Raw genomic sequence first — 27,315 nt, forward strand, 5'->3', positions numbered from 1 at the left:
GAGAAATTCTGATATTCATCTGAATTTTTGTAGCAAGCTAAATATTTAGCCACTTCAGTATTTATTAAATCTTACTATACTGATAGGCATTTTGGGGGATTTTATAAAGATGATTTCAGGTTTCTTGTTTTTTTCTATGATGTGATTTTCATCAATAAATGGTTGTTCTGATGTATCACACTGATATATTACGTTTCTTGCTCATGCCAAGTGTGGTAACCTATTTTCTAATAGAGTCAGACAGTGGTGGTGTAGGTTATGTGTAGCCACACTGAGCTCCCTTTTGCCTTTGACACCTGTACAGACTGGTTTTGGTAGTGTTTGTTGGGTGCCTGTTATTTAAGCCCATTTTCCCTATGGTGGATAAGGTACTAATTATAGTTGTTTAAATTATCATTTTGTTTGGTTAGAAAATTTCTGCTTTCTGTTTTATCTTTCCTTTTACTTAGATGATTTAGACTGTTAAAAAATAGTTTTATATTGAATATTTTCCTGTCATTTTTCTGATCGGAAGGCTAAAGACTGTGCATAAAGTTGCACTCTCTTCTTTTTATTTGTAGGAATTTTCAAACATATACAAAAGGAATCCAGTTTTAACAGTCATCCCATATGGCCAGTCTTGTTTAATCTTTATCCCCCTTCTCTGTTGCCTTTCATCTAACTCCAAATAACTGAAACAAATCACAAACACTATCTCCTTTCATTGGGTGAATGCTTCAGTATCTGTCTCTAAATTATGATCTTTTAAAAAAATTCAATGTTATTAGCATGCTAGAAAATTAACAATAATTTCTTAATATCAACAAATATCCAATTAGAGTTCAGATTTCCCTAATTTTCTCATAAATACGTTTTTGCAATTAGTTTTTCAAATCAGGACTCAACTGAAGTCCATGATTTACCTTTGGTTGAATTGTCTCTTAATTCTGTTATATATACCATAACAGTTTCCCTTCCCTTTTTTCACATTTGCCATTGATTCTATAGTTCAATCAGCTTGTCTTTTTATTTTGAATAATTTCGTAGTGCAAATTTTAGTGACATCTAAAGTGTGTATCAAATTTAGGTTAAATTTTTAGAATACTTCATAAACGGTGAACAAGTCGAACAAGTTGGACTGCTGAATTGGTTGGTGAGGGCTTGTGAGGGGTACATGTCAGCACTTTCTTCTACTTTCCCCAAATAAGATTTATTTGTCATCACAGTAATGATACTGATTAGCAGGTGAGAGGAAACGTTTATATATAACGTTATTAAACATACCTTTATTTAACAATATTACTTATTATTTTTGTAATTAGCAATGATATTGAAACAACAGGGATCCTTATTTGGCATAAGATTGCCAGATGTAGACTACACGTTATTAGTTTTGCCTTCCGAGTCATTGGATTAGGTAACGTACCTGTCTACCCAAGGGTCTAGTCAACATTACGTTTCCTATTAAGGCTGAGGAAATCCTTGCTGTTAATTTTGTACTGGAAAACGGTGGGTGTAAAAGTCTATCCAGTCAAAATCTAAACTTGTAGCTAATTCTTCTGATTTATATGGAAAAAGTTAAGAAAGAAAGTTATCTTTAAAGAGTCATTTTATTACAGAGAAAAGAGACTTTAAAAAGCATGTTCTTCACTCTTATAAAATAAAATCTGGCACTCACTATTTCAAAATTGTTTGTGAATGGTAACATCAGATTTTCTTAATTGGTTAAGCACTGTTTGAAACATTACAATTTTTTTTTATAAAGAAGAATACTTAATTGAAAAAGTACTCTTAAAGTATATTTACTTAGGGCCTGACAACTTTATGAAAATGACTTATTTCTCCTTGAATATTTATTTCTCATAATGGTGAATATTATGTGAGAAATACCTCTTAACATATTTATCTTAATGAAAATGGTTTTTCCTTTTTTGGCTTGACTAATAAATGATTTTATTAATTTATGTGTATTGCACTTATGTTTTATGGTTTAAATTATTCAAAATTTGATGATTACTTTGAGTCATGAAACTGTTTTTAATTGATTCCTATAATACATTAATACTATTTTCAATGATTGTCTACAGCTTAGGGGATACTTAAGACCTGAGTTTTTTCTTATTGATAACAGACAAGTGAGAATCAAATGATATGGCCCAATGACAACGCTTAGAATGTCAAAAAGATTTTAGTTTTGTTTTCTTAGTCCACTCGTCCTCCAATAACCTCAGGTTGTTTTTTTTGTTTTGTTGTTGTTGTTATTTTTAACGTTTCAGCACCTTTGGCATTTGCTGATGCAGTTATTTCTTTTATGCGTTTTGCAATGTCTTTTCCTAATAAGCATTTTCTTTATTAGCTCCTATTGGTGTTTTGAAACGACCCCTTAAATCTATCTACTATGAAGAAGGAGTGTTATGTTGGATTGAAAATAATACAATATAAATACAATAATACAATATAAACACAATAATACAATATAAAGTGGTGACTAAAAGCACTAGGGCAGTGCTAATTTTGGTTCCTTTTATTCTTTAAAGAAAAAAACAAAACACTGAAGGTGATGTAAATGTTGCGTTTACAGACTTTTCATGTACAAAAAATCATTAATAGGAGGAAAAAGTTAAGATTCTGTTTCTAAATATTTACTCCCAATTCATTGTAATTTATTTTTAAAAATTAACATTAGTCTGATGATTAGATGTTTTCTTTTTGTGCATGTTAGTGTTTTGAGTAATATAATGTGCTTCCAGACCTCAGTGATGAGTGTAACAAATGATTTCTAGGTAACAATGAAGCTGGTTGATTAGATAATATCTATGAGAGTCTGTTTTTACAGATGAAAACTTTGTGTATTTTATGGAAGTGTTCCTCTAAGTGTTGAAATTCTCTGTAGAGGGCATGCTTTTCCTAAAATATTAATGTACTTTCTTACCATTATTTGATGGTTGATCATTTGACAGTAATGTAACCAATCTGAGTTGCCTGTGTTTTCAATGGCTCTTTGTTTAACCATATGTAGATTAACAACCAGAACATTCCCATGGGTTTAATGAGGTCTCTGATCACTAGAGTGAGTTGTAAAGTGGGAGCATTTAACTTCTTGGTAAACCACCTTATGTTATTTCTTTCTGTCTTTGCAGATAAATTATTAGTCATCACTGTAGCAACAAAAGAAAGTGATGGATTTCATCGATTTATGCAGTCAGCCAAATACTTCAATTATACTGTGAAGGTACGGCATGCCATTTAATTCATGGAGATATTAAATTATGTGCCTAAAATACATCTTTTATAACAACCACCATAACAACAGCTAATCTGTAATCCACAGAAGGAAGATGAAATTTGGTTACACAATTGCTATTAATTTATATACACTTGATTGTTTTAAAGATACATTTGCCCTTATTAATTCTGCCATACAGACAATAATTTCTTAATGCGTGATAATGCTTTGTATTAACTTGTTTATAAAATAGAAGAAAAATGTTTATGTACTTTTACATTTATATTTCTTTTTGGGGGATTATGGATAAACAGAGCATAACTAAGATTTGATAGTATTCTTTTTCACTTAGAAGAATTCTTTCCTGTAATATGTTTGTGTGCCATAGTGTGTTTCTTTCTTTGCAGAGAATTGGAAATATGGCTAAAAAGGATGCCTTTTCTGTCTCATTATGGAGAGTTGCTTTTCCTGTTTTTTTGTTTATGTTAGAGGGATTTGGGAACATTAAAAAATATAAAAAGGTTTTAGAAGACTTTTCTCCAGGGGAATAGCTCATTGATAAATGATCAGAGGAAATGAGAAATTTGGTAGAACTAATAAACTGAGCTGTGAAAGGCATTTTTTAAAAATTATTTATTTTTTAATAGAAATGAGGGTCTGTTAGCCATGTCTTTTCCACACGTAAGAGGAGAATGGGGAGGAATCCCAGATAGGAAAACAAACAAACAAATTTGCAGATTTACAAAAAATAAAAAAGTAAGAAGAAAAGGGACGGGGGTTGCTTTGCCTAGGGAAAAACTGAGCTGTTCCAATATGTAATGTCAAAAGAAAGAAGGTAGTATTTACTGCCATTAGATGACTAGGTTCAGATGTTAATGTAGAACAGTTATTAAAGAAGCTAAATTTTTTTTGCTGGAAAAGAGATCGAGTGTTAACAGCTAGATGTTTAATGAAGGATAAATTAAAAATATGTTAGAAGTTTCTTAGGATCGTAGTATGCACTGATGGAAGGCACAATCGAAGTAACAGAAAAATCAGGGTAAAGTAATGATGAAATCCAACAAAAGGAATTGTTAGGGTTCAGCCTCGGGAGAGCGTGGAATGTTTTTTTGGTGCAAGGCACCATGTTAGGAACTTGATATAAGCTATGCTGTAAGGTAGATACTAGTTTGTTTATGGGTGAGGAAAACTTGCCCCAGGGTATGGAGCTATAAAGTGCCCCTTCTTGGACCCCAGTCCTGTTTGACAGGAGTTTTTGATCCTCCTGCTGTCTTCCCATCATGAAATGCAGTGGCTGCCCAGGTGCAGACTGTCCACCAGCATCATTGTGGTCTGGAAAATAGAAGTAAAGATTCTCAGGTCCCACCTCAGACCTACTGAGTCACAGAAGCTGGCAGCAGGATGCAGCGGTCTGTGTTTTCACAAGCCCTCCATGGGATCAGATGCAAACTCAGGTTTGACACACTGATTTAGTGGAACAAAACTACACATGGAGCGTAGCATAGTGCACGGTACAGCGAGGGTCTCAGATGCGGCTAGACGCGGTATCATGTGGTATCGGGGAAGTCTAGAAGGCTTGTGGAATGAAGTGTGATAAAACTCAGGACCAGAGGAGGCCACCTTTTAGGGCAAAAATGAATCCATGTACTAGGCTAGCCCCGATAGGAATCCAGACACACAGTAGTTTGAGCTTTCTTGGTTACGGTTTTCCTCCAACCTTCGGTATAGGTAGTGAGGAAGTGGTACCTAGAGAGCTGAGGCTGGGTGCCCACTGGGCTTTGCCAACCAGGTTTATATTGGGCTTGATGTTAAGTAAAATTGGAACTAATAATATTATTTTATCCTTTTATTTTGTGTTTATTTTAAATTTTATTCCCCCTTAATTTCACAAATGTCCTACCATGTTTCCCCAAAAATAAGACCTCACCGGAAAATAAGCCCTGGCATGATTTTTAAGGAGGACATCCACTGAACATAAGCCGTAATGTGTCTTTTGGAGCAAACCTTAATATAAGACTTGGTCTTATTTTCGGGGAAACACGGTAGTATATATACCGTGATTTTGGGAACTCCTGGCTTTGTTTTGATGAAACAAAGATGAAAGGCATGTGTTAGGGCAAGGGGGCTACTTCCTGCTCCCTCACAGCCAGGTGTGTCAACGCGCACATTTGGGAGCCAGCTGCGGAGGCCAAGGCCAATGTGACAAGCATGGCTCCAAGTCCCCTGCTTAGTTGTGCTTAGCCAGTGTCTCACACTGATGAATCACTGTTAAGCTTTTGAGGGTGATGGATGAGGTAAAGAAGATGATATTTGACTTGACGTCCTCCGTGTTTCCCTGAATGACCGACCCATTTTGGTCCAGTGGGAAAATTTCTTAAGGGCTGGTCAGGAGTCACTGAGCTCCCAGAGCTTTCAGAGTTCATCATACAGATTTCCTGCCAGATTGAAAAGTGTGATGGAAACTTTCTTCATTTTCTTTTAATCTGAACAAGTAGAAATAAAATATGAAAAATACTTTTTGCCCCCCCCCCCCCATTATACTCTACTTTTGAAATGGTAAAATGAGAAATGCCATTTCATAGGGTGGATAACACTGAAGAATTATGACCTGACCTAGGGATCAAGTTGTTTTCTTTCCAGTACCATGATCTAGTGAAACGTTTACAGAGTGGTTACTATGTAATACTATGTGAATTGCTGATGACTTCCAGTTTTTGTGATACTGTCATCATTTGAATTTTGTTCAGGGATGAAATGTTGATTTCATTTATAGGTCCTTGGTCAAGGAGAAGAGTGGAGAGGTGGTGATGGAATTAATAGTATTGGAGGGGGCCAAAAAGTCAGATTAATGAAAGAAGTTATGGAACAGTATGCCAGTCAAGAGGATCTGGTTGTCTTGTTTACTGAATGGTAAGAGAAATAACCTGTGGATTTTTCAGTTTCTATTAAATTATTTTTTAAGAGTTGAAATCCATATGTGCAGATTGTATATTCAATCATTTTATTCACAAGGAATCATTGTTTTAAAAAGTAAATTTTATTTATAATTATAAAACCATGGTCTGTCATAGGTATGTAATATGATCAAATTTCATGAGTTGCCAGAAACACCAGTGAGAAAACAAACTAACGTTTTTGTGAAATTCATGTTTTAATATTGATTTAGAGATGGAGTGAAGATCAGGATGAGTTTTTCTATTGAGGAGAGTAACTCACGGGATTCTGGTCCACCAGGAGGAAATAGATCATGTAAAGTTATCAGTGAGAAGGAAGAAAGCATGTGTTTATTAAGAAAAACCTTTCCAATGTGTAAATCTCTTTGTTTACTACTTTACTTTACTCCTACTTAATTTTGAGTGTCCACTGTCTTTCTTTACCTTCTTCTTATGTGTTTTTAATAATGTCAAGTTGTCATGAATCGTTTGTTGTTGGCACCTTCTTCCATTTTTCTCTACCATTTTTTATCTTTATGGTTTGGTCATTGATTGCTCATTTGAAATACCCTTGCATTTTCCCCTCTAACTTAGGAAAGTTTATTTATATCTCTCCCTCAATATGAAAATCCCAAATCATAAATTATTCTAGATGAAGTAAGACTAATGCTTTTTATGCAATGGTGTAAATAACAAAGTGAGAAATTTTGAAATGAAAATAGATAGAATGAATTCCTCGTGTCATCAACACTTAAAAGTTTTGAAAGGATCCATGTACCTGCCTCTTTAGAATTTCTCTAGTGTCTCCTAGGGAAAGAAAATTAAGTTCTGCTTATAGTTATTTATTCTTGAAACATGATATGTGGTATAGCTGGTATTAACTTGTGTATCGGGAATTTTTCTACAGAATCTATTATTCGTGTATTCTTGGAAAAAAAGTAGGAGGTTATAACTGTTTGGATGAGATATTGACTATGTTTTGGTTTAAAATTACTGTGGATTTCAAACAACTATTTTGGTCATCTTGAACTTGCCACATGTATATTTTGATTTTGACCTTGAGGCAGAGTCTCCTTGTAAAATTTACCACATATAAGCCAGTAACGGTTTTAGATTTTCAAGCCTCTTTTTGTATTTTAGGAAGAACTCGTTTTGCTCTACCTTAACTCTCCTATCCCATTCCCTCTCCTGCCACCCTCATCTAAGAGTTAGCCTTGGAAGAAACTGGTTTAATAATGAGCCAGTTTGTTTCTAATGAGGAAAGAGACTCTGTGACATATCTGAAGACTGACTGAAATTGCATTTGTTTATTTAGTTGATACTTTAAGACCCAGCTTGATAAAAAAGATTACAATAAAAATTTTTTTTAATTAAATTTTTTTTAATTGGGGAATATTGGGGAACAGTGTGTTTTTCCAGGACCCATCAGCTCCAAGTCAAGTCGTTTTTTTTTTTGTTTTTTTTTCAATCTCATTGTGGAGGGCGTAGCTCAGCTCCAGGTCAAGTTGTTTTCAATCTAGTTGTGGAGGGCACAGCTCACTGGCCCATGTGGTAATCGAAGCAGTGACGTTGGTATTATGAGCGATGCACTCTAACCACTGAGCCAACTGGCCGCCTGACAGGAACATTTTAATGGAAGGCATGTGTGTGCCTGGTGCTATTAGTGTTTGGAATATATCAGTGAACCAAACAGAAAAAAATTCTGACATCTTCCTCTGAGAGAACAGCCAGCTAACTGAAAACATGCAGGTGCATCTCAGCCAAGCCATTGTCTAAGAAGAATCATTAACATTTTCTTCATCATCACTTACCTAGTGTGTCTTGGAATAACCTACGGATGATGAAAAAGTGAACAAGGAAAAGAGGGATGGAAAATTGGTGCCACGTTAGAGCTTTTTCCCCCTCTTATTTATTTTTTTAAGCAACACCTTTAAAAAAATTATTGTATACAGAGTGATCAATGCAATTGATGATTATGGAGAAATGAATTAGGCTGTTTGTAAATTGTTTGAAATAGGATACCCATTCTATAACAAAATTGCCAGTCTCCTAACTACACTTACATCTGGTGGAGGCTAGAATTCAGAATGTATTAATTTTAATAAACAAATTCCTATTACTTACATGATTTATTTTAAAGGACAATTCAACTATAATCATTAGCTTTTTGGAAGCATGGGTCACTACTATATGAAAAAAATACAAAGATTTATATACTTAAAGGTTTATTCCTACAAACTTATATCTGTGCTGAGTACAGTAAAATATAAACCAGCAGAGTTCAGATCCTAAAATAATCATGTGATGGAATCCTTTTGGCTATCAGATAAATGCCTAATAAAAACTTTGGTTATTTGTTTTATTCTTTTTCTTTTAGACATAAGAAAATTCTTCAAAAGAAAAGTAGTTAGAAATAAAGTTGGTGCAACTATTTGAGTGTGAATTTGAACTGAGCAGACCTTTATATTTTTTGGTGGCATTAAATATTAACGCCATTAATCAGAATGCTGATATGCTCCATTTTGAACGACTCCCAGTATATGAAATATTTGAAAGACGTACTCGGTGGTGGTTATTGGCCTCACTAAAAGGAGGATTTCCTGTATGAGAATTTCTACCCAAGGATTTATTTAGATTATTTATAGAAACTCCTGATTCATTTAAATATTTGTTTAAAGGTGATTAACTGTATGACTTTGAAGTAAGGTAAAGGAATTGACTTTGTAATGTATAGGCTCTTGCTAACTAACGATAACAGTAAGGAAAACAACTTAAAAGACTGGAATGGTAGTCAATGTTATAATACAAAAGTAAATGTAGAATTAAAATGAATATAAAATAAAGCCATTATTATAGCAGTTTTCTAGGTGGCTCTGGTCTGGGAGATTGATCCAAAGTAAATAAACACTGGTTGAAAATTGAGGGGTAATCTTAGTCACACAAATCTTTGCTATTAGCCTATATGCCTTATCACCTTGATCGTATATTGCTAGCTTCTGATCACTATTTCAATTATAATTTCTTATATATTTCAGACAGCGAAGCGAGAGGCTGTACCTAATTTGCATATCATTAGGGTAAATAGCAAAGAATCAGTAAATATTAGGTAATAGTAAATTGCATCAAAAGAGGGAGAAACATCTTTCAAGAGGGAGAAATAAGGTGGATGCTTTGAAACTTTTTAAAGATTGTTTTCTTATTTCATTTGGAGCAATAGAATAACTACTAAAGGCAGGAAAACATCCAGATTTTCTAAATCTCAAAGATTGAGATTATTAAAACATTGAATTTAGATTAGAAACTATGAAAATGATGCTATTGGTTCTAATCTGTCATATGTCAGCCAATGTTTGTTTCTTTTGGCTGCTAATTATTATTTTGTGGAAAAAGTGAGATCAGTGAGCAGATTTTTCACTTTACATTCAAGATACAAGTCTGGAGCAGAAACTGTGATCCAGACATTAAACGTACCACTATAGAAAAAGAGACAAACACATATCATACCCTCAGGGAATTCTCATATTATACTAATTCTGCAACCAAATTGAAGAAATCTAATTTGGAAGAAAAAATGTGTCTTTCAAAAACTTGAATGTTGACATAATCTCCTTAGAATCATGTTTTTCAGAAAATTGTGAGAGATTGCTTTATTGGAACAATTTGCTAATTGTGGAAATATTTTTATGATTTTGTTACTGTCATAGGTATACTTATGACAATTATAGAGGTAACCAAATCCTGTCTTATTTTTTTTCTAGGAAATTAACATTTTATGACTCATAATTCAGGTAACATACCCAGTATACCTGAATTTTATATTGTCTTACATAGTTTATATAGGACACAGAGTAAAAATTTTCTGAAAGCAAAGCTTTTCAAGTATGGTGGCTCTAATTTTAACAAACTATGGCAGATTTATTTGATGGACTCCTCCATCCTGGAAGTGATGACAATTTAAGTGTGCAGACACAAAGAACGTAGTCATTAGCGATAGACAACATTTCATTATATGAGGATGAAGGAAAGCCAAAACACATCAAAGTTCTCAGTTTCTATACTGCTTTTTTCTTTTTTCCTTTTTTTTTTTGAAGGAAAGATTGAGTCATTAGCTGTCACTTAAATATATCGCACTGCCTTCTGGCTTATCCAGAATAGTGAAATACCTTTAGAAATTATATAGGAAATAAGTGACTTTTATTTTTTCAAATTGTTCAAATGTTGTTGTTAATATTTACTGAGTATATTAGTTGGAATGTTGGAATGAGGAAGAAACAGATTATATGCAAAAGAAGCATTGTGTGTTTATGTATATCTATATTGGTATATGTTACTCTTGTATGACATTAATTTGCCTGTTTTATGTGTGTAGGTATGTGTGTGTATACATATACATGTATACATATACATGTATATGTATATATATATTTTTTTGTTTTGTTTTGTTTTTGTTTTTGTTTTTCCAAAACCAGATTATTTACTCCTTGAATTTTGTTTGTTTGAGTAAACATGTACTAAATATCTGTTAAGTGCAAAATATGGTGCTAGCTGCTGAGGCCAGATGGAGGGCTGACTGATGGGGGTACAGAAACCTTGCTCTCTGGATACAGTTTTCTATCATAGATTTCTATAGGCTGTATTTGGCATTGTCTAGCTATGTAATAAATTCTAGGGATTAAAAATAACGTGTTTTTTTTATTCATTGACTCAGTGAATAGTTGTGCACCAAATATGTGTCAGATTTTAAAGTACTAATGTTGTAGATATTAAATTTAACTCTCGTTTTAAAACTAAAGGGAGATTTTCATTAGTTAAACATTTGTTTTTAATTTTTATTTACTTATTTTTGTTGGGGAACTGTGTGTTTTTCTAGGACCCAACAGCTCCATGTCGTCTTTTTTTTTTTTCAATCTAGTGGTAGGGGGCACAGCTTAGCTCCCAGTCAAGTCACTGTTTTCAGTCTAGTTGTGGAGGGTGCAGCTCACTGGTCCAAGTGGGAATCGAACTAGCGACCCTGGTATTATAGGCACTGCACTCTAACCACTTAGCAAACCGGCCACCCCAAGTTAACCATTTATTAACTGTTTATTTAAAAAATAATGAGACTGATCCAGAAACAGCCAGTGATGATGATTCATGGCCCCACAGGTAGCTAGCCGTGTGAGCATTTTGATGTCTTCCCACGATTCTCTCCGTAGCTGCCCTCTCAGCAGATGTCACTCCAGCCGTAGGCCACTCTCAAAAAATAGTCTGGAGAAAATAACCCTCCATCTAGGCCTTTCCTCACTGACTCCTACCTCTACCCAGCCCCAGTAAGAGTTCGCTGTTCAGGAAACAAAATTATATTCCATTTGAAGGAAAATCCTCCCAGGAATATTTCATTTTTAATGTAAGTACCTACTTTATACAAGCTAATTCCTTCCCCTTCCTCCAAAATTCCTCCAATAAATTGTAATCATTTTCACTGTGATTTTATCGCAGTTTATTCTGCAAGTTCAACTGGGTGGACATTTTCAACTGTTTTTTCTTTAGGAGGGAGCATTTAGGGGAGGTTCCATAGTATTGGTTTATGGTATTAATTAGCTATGGAAATATGTACATGTATTTAAGGTGAAGATATGATTAAAGGTATGTTGATACTTGTGTGCTTCAATTTCATCAGACTTTAGCTTTTAAACAGTAGCCTCTAATAATTTGGATAATTATAGCTTTGGGCTTAAATTTATAGCGTTGATGATGAAGAAAGTGTTAGATTGGGGAGGAACAAATAAAAAGGATTAGGGAACACTTGTTGCCTCTTTTTGGATACCCAGTAGCTTTTGCTTCTTGTGGAGACTTGGGATGATTCATTCATTCTTTATTCATTCATTTGTTCAACCAGTATTTATTGACCATCTTCCAAGTACAAAGTAGAGGAATACACACATGAATGGAGACATGGATCTGGCGTCTGAAAGAAGAACACGCAGTTTGGTACAAGACAGTCACTACCAGTATGATGAGAAGCAGAAAATAAAATGTTCCATGAAAGGGGAGAGGAAAAGAGCTGTGGGAGTTAAGAGGAAGGAAACAATCTTTTCCATTTATAGTAATGAAGTGGAGATTTGAAGAGGAGGTGACATTGAAATGGGCCTTGCTGGGGAATAGTTTGGACCTGACTGGGAAATGCCATGCCAAGCAGAGGAAACACCATGAGTAAAGACATGGATGACATCAAAAAATTTAGTTTGGCTTCAGAACAGGCTATTTAATGGAAAGTTATTAATGTCAGGCTGAGTCATTCAGACTATTTATTTTATAGGCCAGGGTAGGTAAACTGTTGTGCAGCTCACTGCCTGGTTTGTGTGTAGTTTTATAGGGACACAGCCATGCCCATTTGTTTATGTAATGCCTATGGCTGCTTTTGCACCACGACAACAGGGCTGAGTCATTGAGACAGAGACCAGGTGGCTCTCAAAGCTTAAATATTTCTGTAAAAGGCTAGATAGTAAATATTTGTTAACTCCTGCTTTAGACCATATTTGAGAACCATTGATCTGGTCTGCACAAAATGGTTTTCAGGAGAGGGTCAGTCTTCATTTGAAGTGGAGAGGGGATGAGTAATATGGAGGCTTGTAGGGTTTTTGCATTAATCTAGTCCACTGTCTTCTAGTGGGAGTGGAGAGGAATCGAATGCTAAATAGACTAAGTAAAAAATTTGATGAGTGAAGGTAGGAGGTAAGGTCGAATGAAAGATTTTCAGTTTGGGTGACGGTGTGGTTGACGGTGCCTCAGAAACGGGGAACACAGAGGACAAATGGTGATAGGAGTTTCATTTATGTCTTAGGAGACAGAACACTGACAAAAGTGGTCCAGGAATCAATATGACCTCATAAGGTGAAACCTTATGGTTTTGGCAGGACCCAGGAAAATTTATCACAGTAAACCATGGAACGGTTTATTTTCATTATTTAAATGGACTGAATTCCTATGAGAGTTATTTTTGTGAACTTTTTACATTAAAAAAACAAACGAAACTTGACTATATGGGGTTTTGTGTCCAAAGGAATTTTAAGTCGAAATGCTTTGTTTCCTTTTGAAAAGTTTTAAGTCGGTTCAAAGAGATTTTCTAAAATAGTTACCCGCAAACACAGAAATAACACGTGCCACTGGAATAAAATGGGAATGTTTCAGCAACCTTACATTTTTTAAGAAATCAAATTCTCATTTGAATTATGTGAAGATAATTATTGCCTTCACAATTTGCTTTGAAATAATTGTGTTCTGTTATAAAGGTAATGCATGCTTATGAAATACTAAATTATAAAAGTAAAAGTTGCCACAACTCCTCTTTTTTAAGCTATTGACTTCTGTTAATAGTTTGAGGTACACTATGCAGATATTGTATCCTTTGATAGGGTTTTAAAGACAGAAAACATTTACTTTCCAAATGTGCATTCATGACTTTGAATACGTGATGCTACCTGCAAAATTTCTGAGTCACTTTGGCCCAAGTCTCCAGTCATATGATTCTGACATAGTAGGTGCCTTTCCATCTCCAGACAAGACATTGGGGTTAGTTACTCTGCAACTTGTCTGGCAGCCTCAGATTCAGAAGGTGTGGTTTGTTTGCCTTGCTTCTCATTCTCAGTTACCCATAAAACTGGTCTTATTCATATAAAAAAAAAATTATAACAACTAATCGTATTCAGGAAAATATCCTTGTTAGAAAAGAGGATTATTTTAGGAGGCAGAATTTGAAAGTTATCATACTGAGGAAATCAGCCGCACTTATTTATAAGAAAAACAGAAACTTGATATATTTATATAAATTATTTTGTGACATCAGATTAATTCAGTTTTTTTTTAAATATAAACAGGCAGGGAAAAGTTGGTTTTAGTCAGATCAAATTTATTCTGTTTTAAAACTTATCTTAAAACATGTGTATCTGGCTGAAAATAAAATTATTTTAAACTACAGATTGGTGTAAACATAAAGGGGACTTTTTCTCTTGCCTCTCCCCCTTACTTCAGTCTCTTCTAGTAACAATAATATTAATTTTTGTTAACTTTATTAATTGTTTTAGTGTACCATGTATTGTTATTAATTTTTATTTTTATTTACAATAACTTGATGAGCTATAGATGCTACTTTCTCCTCCATTTTATACATAAAGAAACTGAAGCATAAAGACTTTAAGTAACTAAGTTGTCTAAGATTACTTAGATGGCAAGTGGCAGAGCTGGGGTTAGAAACCCAACTGGCATATTTCACGTGGTATGCCCTGAGTCATTTTATGATTTTGTTATTAATAACATTAACAGTTTCTTGCCTATTGACGCTGGAATAAAGGAAAAACTATGTACCAAAATATGTATAATTTTGAATTATTAGTTTTCTTTAATTGAAATAAAAATAGATGATAGCATTTAAATCCTCTAGGACAATTTAAAAGGAAAAGAAATAGTCTTTCTCCAATCCCGACCCTATTTTTACTATTTACGACAAAATTAGGTAGGCATAATTTAGTTGCACATTAACAACATTTGAATCTTCATTTGTTCGTTTGTTTTTTCTCAAGATTCAGAAGTAGACTATATGGTGAGGGTATATATGTCAATTGTGTTTTACTTGTAAGGTCTGTTTCACCAAAAAGGAGAAAGGGAGACAGAGAGGAAGCAGAGGGCAGACCAAAGCACAGGACCTGGAGATGACAGACTGTCCACTCACATTTCATTGGACAGACTTTGTCATGTGGCCATATCTAGCTTCGCAGTAGTCTTTGGCAGGATGGACATGTGCTCATTTAACACGGGAGATTCTGTTATGAAAATAAAGGCATGGGAATATATATGGGTTGCGGGAGGGGACAGTTAGCATCTCTGCCACAAGTGTAAACTTACACTGTTCTTGCTAAAGTAATTAAACAATTTCACTGGGTTCCTGCTTTTATAGAGATGAACAATAGTATATTTTATTTTGATAAAATAATTCATATAGGGAAAGTTAGTAAATGTTGCCTGATGCATTACTACTGTCCTAGCGTATGTAATAAGCCCCTCGAGAGCAGGTCTGGCTGAGAAAGTCAGGTGGCGCAGCCTCCGTACTCTTCTGTCCAGGTGGCGCAGCAGTGCTTCCCAACTTCTGACTGGAGGAAGACCTGGTGCTGGTTGCAGGAGCATTGGTGTGCTCTTACTGTTTCTTACCTGGGATGTTAAGTCATTAAATCATCGTTTTTGGAATCCTATGGTCTTGAAGTGTTCTGATATAATAAATAATAATAATAATGATGATGATGATGCAAAAGACTCTGTGGTTGTAGCAAGAATAGAGAACACATTGCAGAGTGGAAACACATGCTATTAGGTAGTGGCTTTTATATTTCACATTTTGTTAAGTCATTGTGTTCTGTGAATAGACTATGAGGAATAAAGTCTCCGAAAAACTATAGACATTAAATCATGGTGTCAATTTTTACATTTTTTTTTTTTTCAAATTTATTGAGCTTTTAAAAGATGTGCTTATCTGTACACTTTATTTTAGGATTACAGGCTAACTAGTGATTAAAATATAAATTTAATATATAAATAGTGATGACATTTAGTAGTTGGACACTTTTTTTCAAGATAAGGAAATTTTCAGAAATAATGGATGGGTACGAATTAAACTAAACATTAGGCAGTTACAGTGGTAGCTTCTGTAAATGATTGTATCTATATTAAGTTAGATAGCAAGTTACTGACTTTTTAACATTTAACATTTAATACTGTGTTAGAATTTTGATTTTGGAGAATAAGTGATTATTAAAAAAATATTAAGACTAATACTAAAGAAAGCTGTCTTGTATTTGGATCTCATTTGCCAATGTAATGCAAACACTAATAATTTAATACAATCCATATAATTTAAGCTGAGGGAAAATTGTTTGGTATAGTCTATAGATAGTTGGTATTAATCTTGTGTTGGATTGTAAATTCTGATTTTTATTAGAAACTGTTTCTTGGTTTCTGTGCCTAAATTCTGAGAAGTGTATTTGAAAACTTGTTTCCCCCTTACTAAACAGCTTTGATGTCATATTTGCTGGTGGTCCAGAGGAAGTTCTAAAAAAGTTCCAAAAGTCAAACCACAAAGTGGTCTTTGCAGCAGATGGAATTCTGTGGCCAGATAAAAGACTAGCCGACAAGTATCCTGTTGTGCACATTGGGAAACGCTACCTGAATTCAGGAGGTAAGATCTTGGCAGAAAGTGTAGTGTAAGTCATAGTAGGTTATAAATATTGATGAAACAACCTGTTTTCTTTGAAATATGTAACTATAGACACGAAGTTTTAAATAACCATTATCTTATTACTATAGAAAAATTATATCGGTTTAAAATCCACAGTGTATTTTATAGTTGACAAAGCCTTTTCCCACATATCATATGATGTTCCTAACAACACTTTTATTCTTTTATTATTTCCAAATTATAAGAGAAAACCCATGTTCCTCTAATTTAAGTGACTTTTCCTAAAGACATTCAGTTGTTAACGGAAAAACAACGTGGATCTGGGTCTTCTGATTATAGTGTCATTGAGAATTTTCTGGCTGTAGGACAATGCGTTTAGTAAATTCTCTTACTTAGAAGAAAGTGCAAGCTACAATCATATAGCTTTAAAAAATAACCATTATTTAATTTTATCTGTATTTTAAATATATTGTAGTAAATGAGTGATTTGTCTTGAAATCACTACTCAAAAAGATTCAACATTGAGTGTCTGGATATACTTAAAATGCTGCATTAGCTATGCCACCATGAATTAAAGGAACAAATTATCACATTTCCCACCCTCCTTTCAAAAACTAAACTAAAATTTGACTTTGGACAGTATGACTACAAAATGTTTTCCTTAGACTACAGTTAAATGTATATCCAGAAACTATAACTAAATAAGACAGGGGACATGTTAGAGAAAGTTGGCTCTTTGCCAACTTGGAAATTGCAAGCCACATTGGGAGAACAGATTTTTAGGGGTGATTTACATATCTATATCTGTATCTATATCCATGTCTATGTACATATACCTGTACCTATACCTATACCTATACCTGTATCTATCTAACTGTTGCTATTCAGTCTAGTTTAAATAAGTGCTGCTTGAGATAGTATATGTCTGAATTCCAGGCTTTGCTAGGCCACTTACAGAAATGAAACCTTTAGCAAGTAATTTGCTTTCTCTGAGATACCTCAATTTCAGCTCTATTCATCTGTACTTTTTATTTCAGTAACCCATTCTTACAGTTGTACCTTGGAATGTTTTCAGCCCATATAAATATTATACTTCTAAAACCTTAAATTCCAGTTTATGCTGTTTAGTTTCAGCTCACTTTTTCTCTCCATCTCAATACAACTACAGTTCATGGTTTTGGGGATCTCTTGACCATTTTCTTTTCTCCGAATCTATTGAGACCTTTGGATTTTACTTTTGTATTCAAGTCAGAACCTAGGGTTTGCCTATTGGTCACTCTGTCCTCATGGTCTTAGCAGTCTTTCTCTCTTAGATTTCTAGCTCATGCACTGACAAAGCCTCTCCCTAAGAGGACTTCCCACTTTTGACTTCTCCATCTGAATGCTTGAATTGTATAAATTGGTGCTGTTTCTACCTCCAAACCTCTAAACTGTCAGGTCCTCAGTATGGTTACCTTTTAACTTTCCTAAGTCCTACGTAGTTTAAAACCATTTAGCTATGGAACTCTGGGATGCTTTATTTTATATTTATTAATTTTTCCAAACATAATATACATAGTGAATATCATATGTAAATTCATCTAGATAGTGATATATCTACATAGGAATTTAATTACATATAGATGCACAGTACTGTGGAAACAGCAAAAAACTGCCAAGTGAATACCTTTGTAAGCAAGTTTAATTAAGGAAAAGGTGTTTTTAAGTGGGAAAGAGGTCATACAAGGACATCAAAACATATTCCTTATGCTTTCTGTCATCAAAATAATTAAAGAGATAGTAGAAAATCTAAATACATTCGATAAAAGTTTATGTAATTTCATGAATGATATATTGAAAGCTATTTAAGGCACATGAGTTTCATTTCTAGGTATATCATTTCATTTAAAAAATACCATGGAGTGTGAACGTATTTCCTTCTGAGGAAAATTTCAGAATATTAGAAATTTTATTAGTTTGAAATAATATGGCAGTTGAATAGAAAATATAAATCATAAAATATATATATATATATCATATACTATGAAAATGAATGTACAGTTGACCCTACAACAATGCAGGATTAAGGGCACTGGACCACCCCCCATCGCCCAGTCAAAAATTCACATAGAACTTTTGACTCCCCCAAAACATAGTAGTCCCTTGGTATCCGAGGGGAATTGGTTCCAGGACTCCCGACAGATAATAAAATCTGCAGATGCTCAAGTGCCTTGTATAAAATGGCATAAAAGAATGTATACAGTTGGCCCTACACATTCATGGATTCCCAGCTTTGGATGGAAAATACTGTTTTTGATCTGCAGCTGGCTGAATCCAAGGATAGGAAATCCAGGAATATGCAGGCTGTCTGCATATTTATTGAAAAAAATCCACATCTAAGTAGATCCAAGTAGTTCAAACCCGTGTTGTTCAAGGGTCAACTGTAATTCCTTGTAAGTTTTTAAGGAAGTTTGGGACTTATGAAAAAGATAAGGTTACATAATTTCTGAAAACCAGTAATATAAACCATTGAAAATGTCATGGTCTGCTTGCATATATTTTTCATCACAGAAGAATAGTTTTGGGATTAAAAATTGCATTATTTTTCAGTGTTTTTGGATTTTTTTATTTTTATTTAGTAAAAATAACAAAAATGAGTAACCAGTGATTGGTTTAGCCATGTTTTTATTTTGTTTTGTTTTCACTAGGTAAAAAATATTTCTGGACCTATTTCTTTTAATTCTTTTATTCTTAAGAGGCAATTTTAATTTTGAGGGTAAAAAATTAGGTTTCCTTTCAATTCTCAGGAGTAAAATCGGTCCCTTTTAAAAAGTATTGCATGTCAATGAAACATTGCAGCTTGGCAGCATTTCTGAAACTCAGAGGAAGACTCAAACGAGGGAAAAGTGATCCTGTTGTCTGTCTTTTACAGACAACTGTTATTGGCGAGTTTAATGCTTATGCTCCAAGGCCAAGGGGAACGATCCAATTTTAGACTTCCTTTCTCCAGACTATGACACACGAAACCCAGCCGGAGAATGGTTTAGCAAGTACAGTAATGACTAGTTCAAGTAAAGAAAAACATCCCCAAATGTCCTAGGTACAAAATTTCTTTGGGATATTTGCAGTCAGTGACAATTCCAACATTCCTTTGATTGCGTTAGCATCTCTGGCACTGACATTAAAACTACCGTAATAGAGATTTTCTTATTTCAGAAACAGAGAATCCTCTATAAAGGATCCAAGAAGAGCATTTTAGAAGGCTAGAAAGAAAATCTGTCTTATTCTGTTCCTTTCCTAAACTCTTTTTCCCTTAGGAGCCTTGGAAAACATTAGTTCCCCCTCTTGTATTGATTAATTTTGGGACTGTGTTTATTCAAAAAGAGTCTGTGATTTGTAACTGGTAGTAAAACTCAATTCTATTATAATTTATATATAAAACAAAGGACTGTCAATAATTCATATTCTCTCATGATGAGCTGTGAAGTTCCAGCCCAAGGATTACACCTAATGGCTTTATAACTGTGTAAGAGGACAAAGGAATTAATATACCATGTTTCCCCCAAAATAAAACCTAACCAGAAAATAAGCCCTAGCATGCTTTTTCAGGGTGACATCCCCTGAACATAAGCCCTAATGCATCTTTTGGAGCAAAACTTAATATAAAACCCTGTCTTATTTTCAGGGAAACACGGGAGAGGTGAGTTTTGATCTTTGAATACTAAATTCTTTCTCTGTTGTATTGCAGGATTTATTGGTTATGCGCCATATGTCAATCGTATGGTTCAACAGTGGCATCTACAGGATAATGATGATGATCAGCTCTTTTATACTAAAATTTACATCGATCCACTGAAGAGGGTATGTAATGGCTCCCATTTTCAATATAACCTCCTTGTCCAAGATGGCTACTGGAGCTCCAGCCATTGCATCCACATACTGGACAGTTAACAGGCAGAATAGTAAATAAGTGCCCAGCTCAGTTTTGTCAGCTCTCTTTCTCGCAAAATACTTTCTTGTACTTTTCTTTGTCCGGAATGTATTTACGTGGCTACACAAAATATGCAAAGGAAATTTTGTCCTTTATTTCAAGCATATTTATAGAACTCAGAAATCTGAGTTCTGTAATTAAGGGGGGTATTGTTGGGGACAGTAGCAGTCTTCCATAGTCTCTAGAGAAAACATTCCTGAGATTGAGTTAAATGGAACTTTGGAGAAAAATAAAACCAAAGTTCTCTAATTTGAGAATATTTTTAATATATTTACCTAATATAAGTTAATGTTTCATAAATTTACTATATAGAACCGATACAGTTCTAAAATTTACTGCATTGTGTATTTGTGGGTGCTGTCATTAGGAAACAAGTTCTTTTTAAAGTACATTTTACAGTGAGCTTGCAACTATAACTGTTTTTGTTTCTTAGATAAATACTTCAGTCATCTAAATATTTTCATTAGACACTTAATACTTAAGAAACTTTATTCTTCAAATGTTTATTTTTCTTCATCTTTGTTTTTTACTTTCCCTCTTGTGAGCCTGGCATGGCGAGCCTGAGGACTTGGTGTCTCGCCTGGAGGAGAAGCGTCTGATGCTTATCTTTTCTTACTGTGATTCAGCTGTGGAAGGGCTTTGAGTCTTCTTTAGTCTTTGTTCTAGGGCTTTTAGTCTTTGCACTAGGATGCTCCCTGTGAAATCTCACTGCTAGGTTTGTGATATTTTAAGTTGTATAAATCCTGTTTAAGTTTCTCTCTAAGCATAACGTTTTACCTGGTTAGCATGTGTCTTAGCCTGCTTGGATTGCCACAACAAAATACCAGAGACTGGGTGGCTTAAACGACAGAAATTTATTTTCTTACAGTTCTGGAGTCTAGAAGTCTGAGATCAGGTTGCCAGTATGGTCAGTTTCTGGTGAGAGCACTCTTCCTGGCTTGGAGATGGCTGCCTTTTTGTTGTGTCATCACATGGTGGGGATGGGGGTGGAGAGAGAGGGAGAGAGAGCTCCCTGGTATTTTTTCTTATGAGGGCAACTATCCCATTACCTGAATTTAACCTTCATTGCCTTCCAGTAGCCCCAATTACAAATACCATCACACTGGGAGTTAGGGATTCAACATATGAAGTTTGAGGGACACAAACATTTAATCCATAATGGTATGAAAAGACAAGTTTAGAGATATCATTGTGACAGAGCAATGGAGCTGAAAAACTGGTGCATTGAGAATCCTAAGGTTTGTCAAGCAGATTAGTCTTTATGATCAGGTCAACTAATTACCAACCTATTAATAGCAGTCCTGCAGTTATGCTGGAATAATAACCCCCAGCCTCAACAGTTTAACCGAGCAGAGGTTTACTTCTCTGGTGGCATGTCCATTATAGGTCAGCAGGGCTTTCTACTTGTTGTAGCCCATTGGGGATCCTGGCTGATGGAGCAGCCATCTCACTTCTTGCTGGTTCCTGTGCCAGAGAGAAGGCGCACACATTGCCGGAGATTCATTTTACCTCTGCTAACGATTCAATGGTCAAACTTAGTCAGAACTTGGAGAGTGGAAATATTTGGATATTTCCAAATGAACAGTATGGATACTTTCCCATACCCTATATCCTCCAATTTAATCAACTGTGAAATTAAATCTTTCTGTCTTTCTGAAGAATGTTAATGGAATAATTTACAGACAGGATCTTTAAATTCCCCAAGAGAACAAAGTATACTAATATGTATTGTTTACTGTTTTTGTTCTCATGTTCAATACTATCTCTTTTCTTGTTTTAGGAAGCTATTAACATCACGTTGGATCACAGATGCAAAATTTTCCAGGCCTTAAATGGAGCTGTAGGTATGCTTCCTAAATACTGGATTGCTCATGTATACAAATGGACACCTGTCTTTTCAACTGTCTGTCCTTTGTTATATCCATTTTGGGGCTAAGGTTATTGGAACTTTTGAAAAATATTGGATTTGAGCTTAGCTTGATATAGTTAAATATATTCAGTTAAAATCATTTCCTAAGACCAGTGCAAAAAAAATAAGTCTCTGGCTGGTGGTAACTTGGAATTTAGTATCTCACCATCTGGGGACTGTAGATGTATTTTTAAATTAATTGCACCTTATGATTATACATTTTTCATTATAAGTTCTCTGTATTGTGAATCGCTGAGAAACGTAGAATATCAGAGTGTTTTAACCGAGCAGAAAGGTGCTGGTAACTACGTATGTACACTGTGGAATGTGTGTTTGTGGCATGAGTTTGCGTGAACGTGTGTGTGCCTGTGTGCATTTTCCTAAATAGACATGTATCTTGATAAAATACATTAATACATTAAAGTTAATCAATACATTAAGAATCAAAATACATGAATTCATTAATGCATTACACTTTCAAAATTAAAAATACACTGCAATTCAATACAGTTCTTCAAGGCAGTTCATACAGTAACAGGATTCTCAGAATTGACAGCGTTTAGTTTGGAGTACTCAGGAAATGTGAAAACAAAAAAACAACAAACAAAACAGTTTCTGCTTCCAGCTGACTTGGGTGTTTGTTCCTGGACTTTGCGTTAGGCCTGATTTTCAAGAACAGGAAATAGTATCAGTGGTGGCCAATTGTAGAAATCTTGCTTATTATGCCTGGCAGTGTTCTATTTGCCATACATATATTGTAATTATCCTCATAATATCCTTAAAAGGCAGGCAGGGATCCCATTTTACAAATGAATACATCGAGACAATAATCTGACTTGTCTAGGATCACTTCACTATCAAGAGGCAGAGGCAGGATTGCAGATGGCTTCCTTCTGCCAGACACACCTCGGCGGCTTAGTATCTGTATCTGTGTAGTGTTGTCCTTCGTTTCAGTTTCTGCTGTCTGGGAGTACACAAAGTGTCTAAAAGGGTTGTAGCACATAGAGTAGCACACATGAGAAATTCCTAACAAGACAGATCAATCGATGTATGCATATATATATATATATATATATATATATATATATATATATGAATGCACACTCACATTTTAAATTACTAAAATCTGTTTTTTCCTTTAACTCAGATGAAGTTGTTTTGAAATTTGAAAATGGCAAAGCCAGAGCCAAGAATGTGTTTTATGAAACATTACCGGTGGCAATTAATGGAAATGGGCCCACCAAGGTAAGTCACAGTGACCTTTGCCTATTTTCTTATTTCTTGGAGATAGTCTATTGTATAACATGTAGAATATCTTCTTTTTTAAAAATGTCTTTAAGCAACTTTATCTTGGTGCCAACAATTGACTGGCTTCATCTCTTACACAGTATGTTTGGTTTCGTTAGGATTAATCAAACTGATGATTTTTCCTCAGCAGAGTGAAGACCATTTATTCTATTTGTAACACATTTCACTTTAGTGTTTAATAATAACAGCTGACTTGAGACTAAGCCACATTTTCTTTGTATAGGGCAGGGGTGTTCAAACTGCGGCCCGCGGGCCAACTGTGGCCCGCGATCCATTGTTAATTGGCTCACAGCAAATTCCAAAAATATATTTAGTTTACTTAAATAAACCAGGTGAGGCAATACGTACTTCACCTTGAGTGAGTGGCCTGGCTGTTTGTGTATTTTACCGCATATGGCCCTTGGTGAAAAACGTTGAAAAAAGTTTGGACACCCCTGGTATAGGGTATCCTCTCTGAATAGGAATTTTTGAGGTCATTAAGGGATCATTTGTTTCACCTGAGTCATCATTTTCTAAATTAACAGCTCAACTCAGATTGAAGTGTAACTATATGGCCAGAAAGCTTCCTCTTGCACTTATTTTCTGCCTGGGTTATAATTGACAAACATAATTTGACTAATGAAATTTTGGATGCTTTTCAAATACATATATTTGAGCTTGCTGAAACTATTAATTGACTTCAGATTTATAGATAAGTTTTTAAAGTTTGTACTGCTGGTATCCAATTAAAATGGAACATGAAATATACTTGTGTATGTATATGTGTGTGTGTGTGTGTGTGTGTGTGTGTGTGTGTGTGTGTGTGTGTATCTATATACCCTGTGGGGACAGAGTCCCAGAGAGCAGTTTCCAGGCTCTCAAACCTCACATGGAAAGGTGCTGGCTCGGGTAGTAGATGGCCGTTAGCTGTGACTAGTTGGCCATCAGGTGTTACTGGTTAGCCATTGGCCACTGATATAACTACCGTGGCTACATTGGTGGGTTGGTTGGCAGAGAAGCAGGACAGCGGATTGTGCATTGTGTGGAGCCTGCTACCTGTATCTCCAACCCAGCCTCCAGCGAGACTATAGTGGTATGAACCCCCCATCCATGACTCCGTAGGTGTTCCTTTTTGGCTTCGAAATATCCTGCATTCTTATGTGGGGAGCGTGAGCTGAGACCCTGCATCTCTCTCTCTCTCTCTCTCTCTCTCTCTCTCTCTCTCTCACACACACGCACGCGAGGTTCACAATTAAATTTGTGAACTCATCCCTCATTGCTGAATATCACCACTGTCACCTTCAGAGTACTCCGCTTGGGAAGTTATGCACTGATACCAGCCCCTAGTCTACCCTTCAAAGCAATTTGGAACTCTTTTTCTGGAATGGCCATCAGAGCTGTCATCGTATTACCCTTCATATCCTGAATGTCATCAAAATGTCTTCCTTTCAATATTTTTTTTTCCTTTGGGTAAAGAAAGAAGTCATTGGGGGCCAGATCAGGTGAGTAGGGAGGGTGTTCCAATACAGTTATTTGTTTACTGGCTAAAAACTCCCTCCCAGACAGTGCCGTGTGAGCTGGTGCATTGTCGTGATGCAAGAGCCATGAATTGTTGGCAAAAAATTCAGGTCGTCTAACATTTTCACACAGCCTTTTCAGCACTTCCAAATAGTAAAGTTGGTTGACTCTTTGTCCAGCTGGTACAAATTCATAATGAATAATCCCTCTGATATCAAAAAAGGTTAGCAACATCGTTGCAACAAGTTCGTGAACTTAATTGTCAGAGCATGTGTGTGTGTGTGTACGTGTGTACCCATATGCTTAAAACAATGTTCTGAGATGTTGAGTTGGCTGGTTTACTCATAAGTATCTAGAAAAGAGATTAACAGATAGATTTGCATTGTGGGAAGAGAAGATGGGGAGATGTGGTCTGTTATGCCAGAGAAGTGAGTAATCTGAATTCCAATAAAGGCATATGCATGGGGGGAAGTTCAAGGGAAAACCCACACTGGCAGCTTCTCCAAAATCAAAATGGAAGAAGTACATCTCCCTTCTCTCGTAGTTGTCTTTCCACCTTGCTTCTCATCCCTTTCCAGTCCTCCTACAAAGCAGTCTTCCCATGTGCTCTCCTTTCTCTATCTTGTATCAGTTTTCCCAGTTCTGTTCTCTCCTTCTCATCAGCATTTTAAAGACCCCCCAAGTCTTTTCCATCTCTAAAGAAAACAAACTGAGCCAACACAAACTAAAACGTGGTCCTTAAACCACACAGCCTGCCAGCTGCCTGTCTGTTTTCTCTCTCTTCACAGCCATACTCTTTAGAGACAACTCACTGCCACCGTTATTTCCATCCTACTGCACCAGGAGGAAATGCTCCTCACGGTCTGTTGTGACATCCTGTTGAATAGTAAACACTCGTCAGCCCTCATTTTACTTCACCCAAAGATAACTTTTGATAATGTTGATCCTATTTGGTCCTACTTGAAATACTCTTTCCCTTTGTTTCCATGATTCTCTACTGGTTTATCTACTAGTTTTCTGGTTTTTCCTCTTCAGTCTCTTTCTTTTTTTAAAATATGCATTAAAAAATGTTAACACTTTGTGGGGGGGGGGGGCGGGTTGGAGGTCAAGGGGGTGATCCTCTTCCTGTACTGTTTTAGCTAAGTATCCAGAAGAGGAGGTATCTCTTCTACACACATTCTTGGGTAATTTGCTTCATTCCTGGGAACATCAGCAAATCCTCTCTTAATCTGGTGATTTTGAAATCCTTGCTCAAACTCCTCTACTTTCCTGAGCTCCAGGTCTGAATATCCAGTTGGTAGATTTACTGTGTGTCAGGTAAGACCAGAGCTCAAGACCTTCAGCTCTGCCTCTTCTTCCATCCGGTTGGTTAACCAGAACCTGGGTCTTATCTTGGCTCTCGTTGCTTCCCATTCCCAGTCCAAGAGCTATCCTAACTGCTGTGTAGGGTGGTTTATCTAACTTGCTCAGTGCCAGTAGCAACTTCCTTAGGTCAGGCCACCTGTAGCCTCCCACCAGAAGCAATCACCCACCAGTAGCCTGGAACTAGAGTATTCTGCTGAAGCAGAAACTCAGTCACGTTACTCACCTGTGTAATGCCCTCCGTGGATATATTATAGGTACGAAGTTCCAAATTCTCAACTTGTCTTATAAGGCTCTTTTTACATTTTGTTCCTGCTTTAGTGGTCACCCGTCTACCATCCCATCTGCTCCCCAATTCCTGACACTACAAATATATACACACACCTTTCTCATACTCACTCATTCTCTTCCTCAGCTCTTGCCATTATGAAGTACTTCATAATATCTTGAACTTTGTCCATCACAGTACATACCACACACTGGAAAGGGATACGATTTACCTAGTTTTTGGTCTTTCTTACTTACTGGGTCTTTAGCCTAGGAATTACAGAAATCATACCTATCCTGTTCACTTTTTGTTTCCCCAGGGTCCAAATGTGTAGGCTATATTAGCCTTTCAATACATGGAATTTGAATGTTAGAGTGTAAACAATGTAATGATCTAGCATTATTCTTGGGAGTGGTAAGATGGATTTTTTTTCTGACAGGACAAAAAAGTCATAAAATTGCTGTGGGTTACCATAGCTGTCCCTAGGCAAGTTTAATAAATGGACAGATTTTGTCTGTGATGCTCTTTACAGTGTGTGTGTGTGTGTGTGTGTGTGTGTGTGTGTGTGTGTGTTTGTAGTTTCTCTTTCAGCAGTCTGACACCTTGGTGTCCACTGGGCAGGCAAGGGCTTGTAAAAGCAGGCATCTCCTATAACTAAA

General features: G+C 35.6%; 1 protein-coding gene across 2 annotated transcripts in view; it reads left to right on the forward strand.

Annotated features, from left to right (window-relative positions):
• PLOD2 (procollagen-lysine,2-oxoglutarate 5-dioxygenase 2) overlaps positions 1 to 27,315 on the forward strand; it is a 97,808-nt gene that overhangs the window by 36,377 nt on the left and 34,116 nt on the right. For both annotated transcript variants that reach the window (XM_019716707.3, XM_019716706.3), the window contains exons 2-7: positions 3,120 to 3,211; positions 5,979 to 6,115; positions 16,179 to 16,342; positions 20,070 to 20,182; positions 22,093 to 22,156; positions 23,369 to 23,466. In XM_019716707.3, the coding sequence (XP_019572266.3) occupies positions 3,120 to 3,211; positions 5,979 to 6,115; positions 16,179 to 16,342; positions 20,070 to 20,182; positions 22,093 to 22,156; positions 23,369 to 23,466 (668 nt within the window). The remainder of the gene's footprint in view (positions 1 to 3,119; positions 3,212 to 5,978; positions 6,116 to 16,178; positions 16,343 to 20,069; positions 20,183 to 22,092; positions 22,157 to 23,368; positions 23,467 to 27,315) is intronic.

The sequence above is a fragment of the Rhinolophus sinicus genome, chromosome 17, assembly GCF_057876585.1.
Source record: "Rhinolophus sinicus isolate RSI-liver-muscle chromosome 17, RSI-T2T, whole genome shotgun sequence".
Taxonomy (NCBI): Eukaryota; Metazoa; Chordata; class Mammalia; order Chiroptera; family Rhinolophidae; genus Rhinolophus; species Rhinolophus sinicus.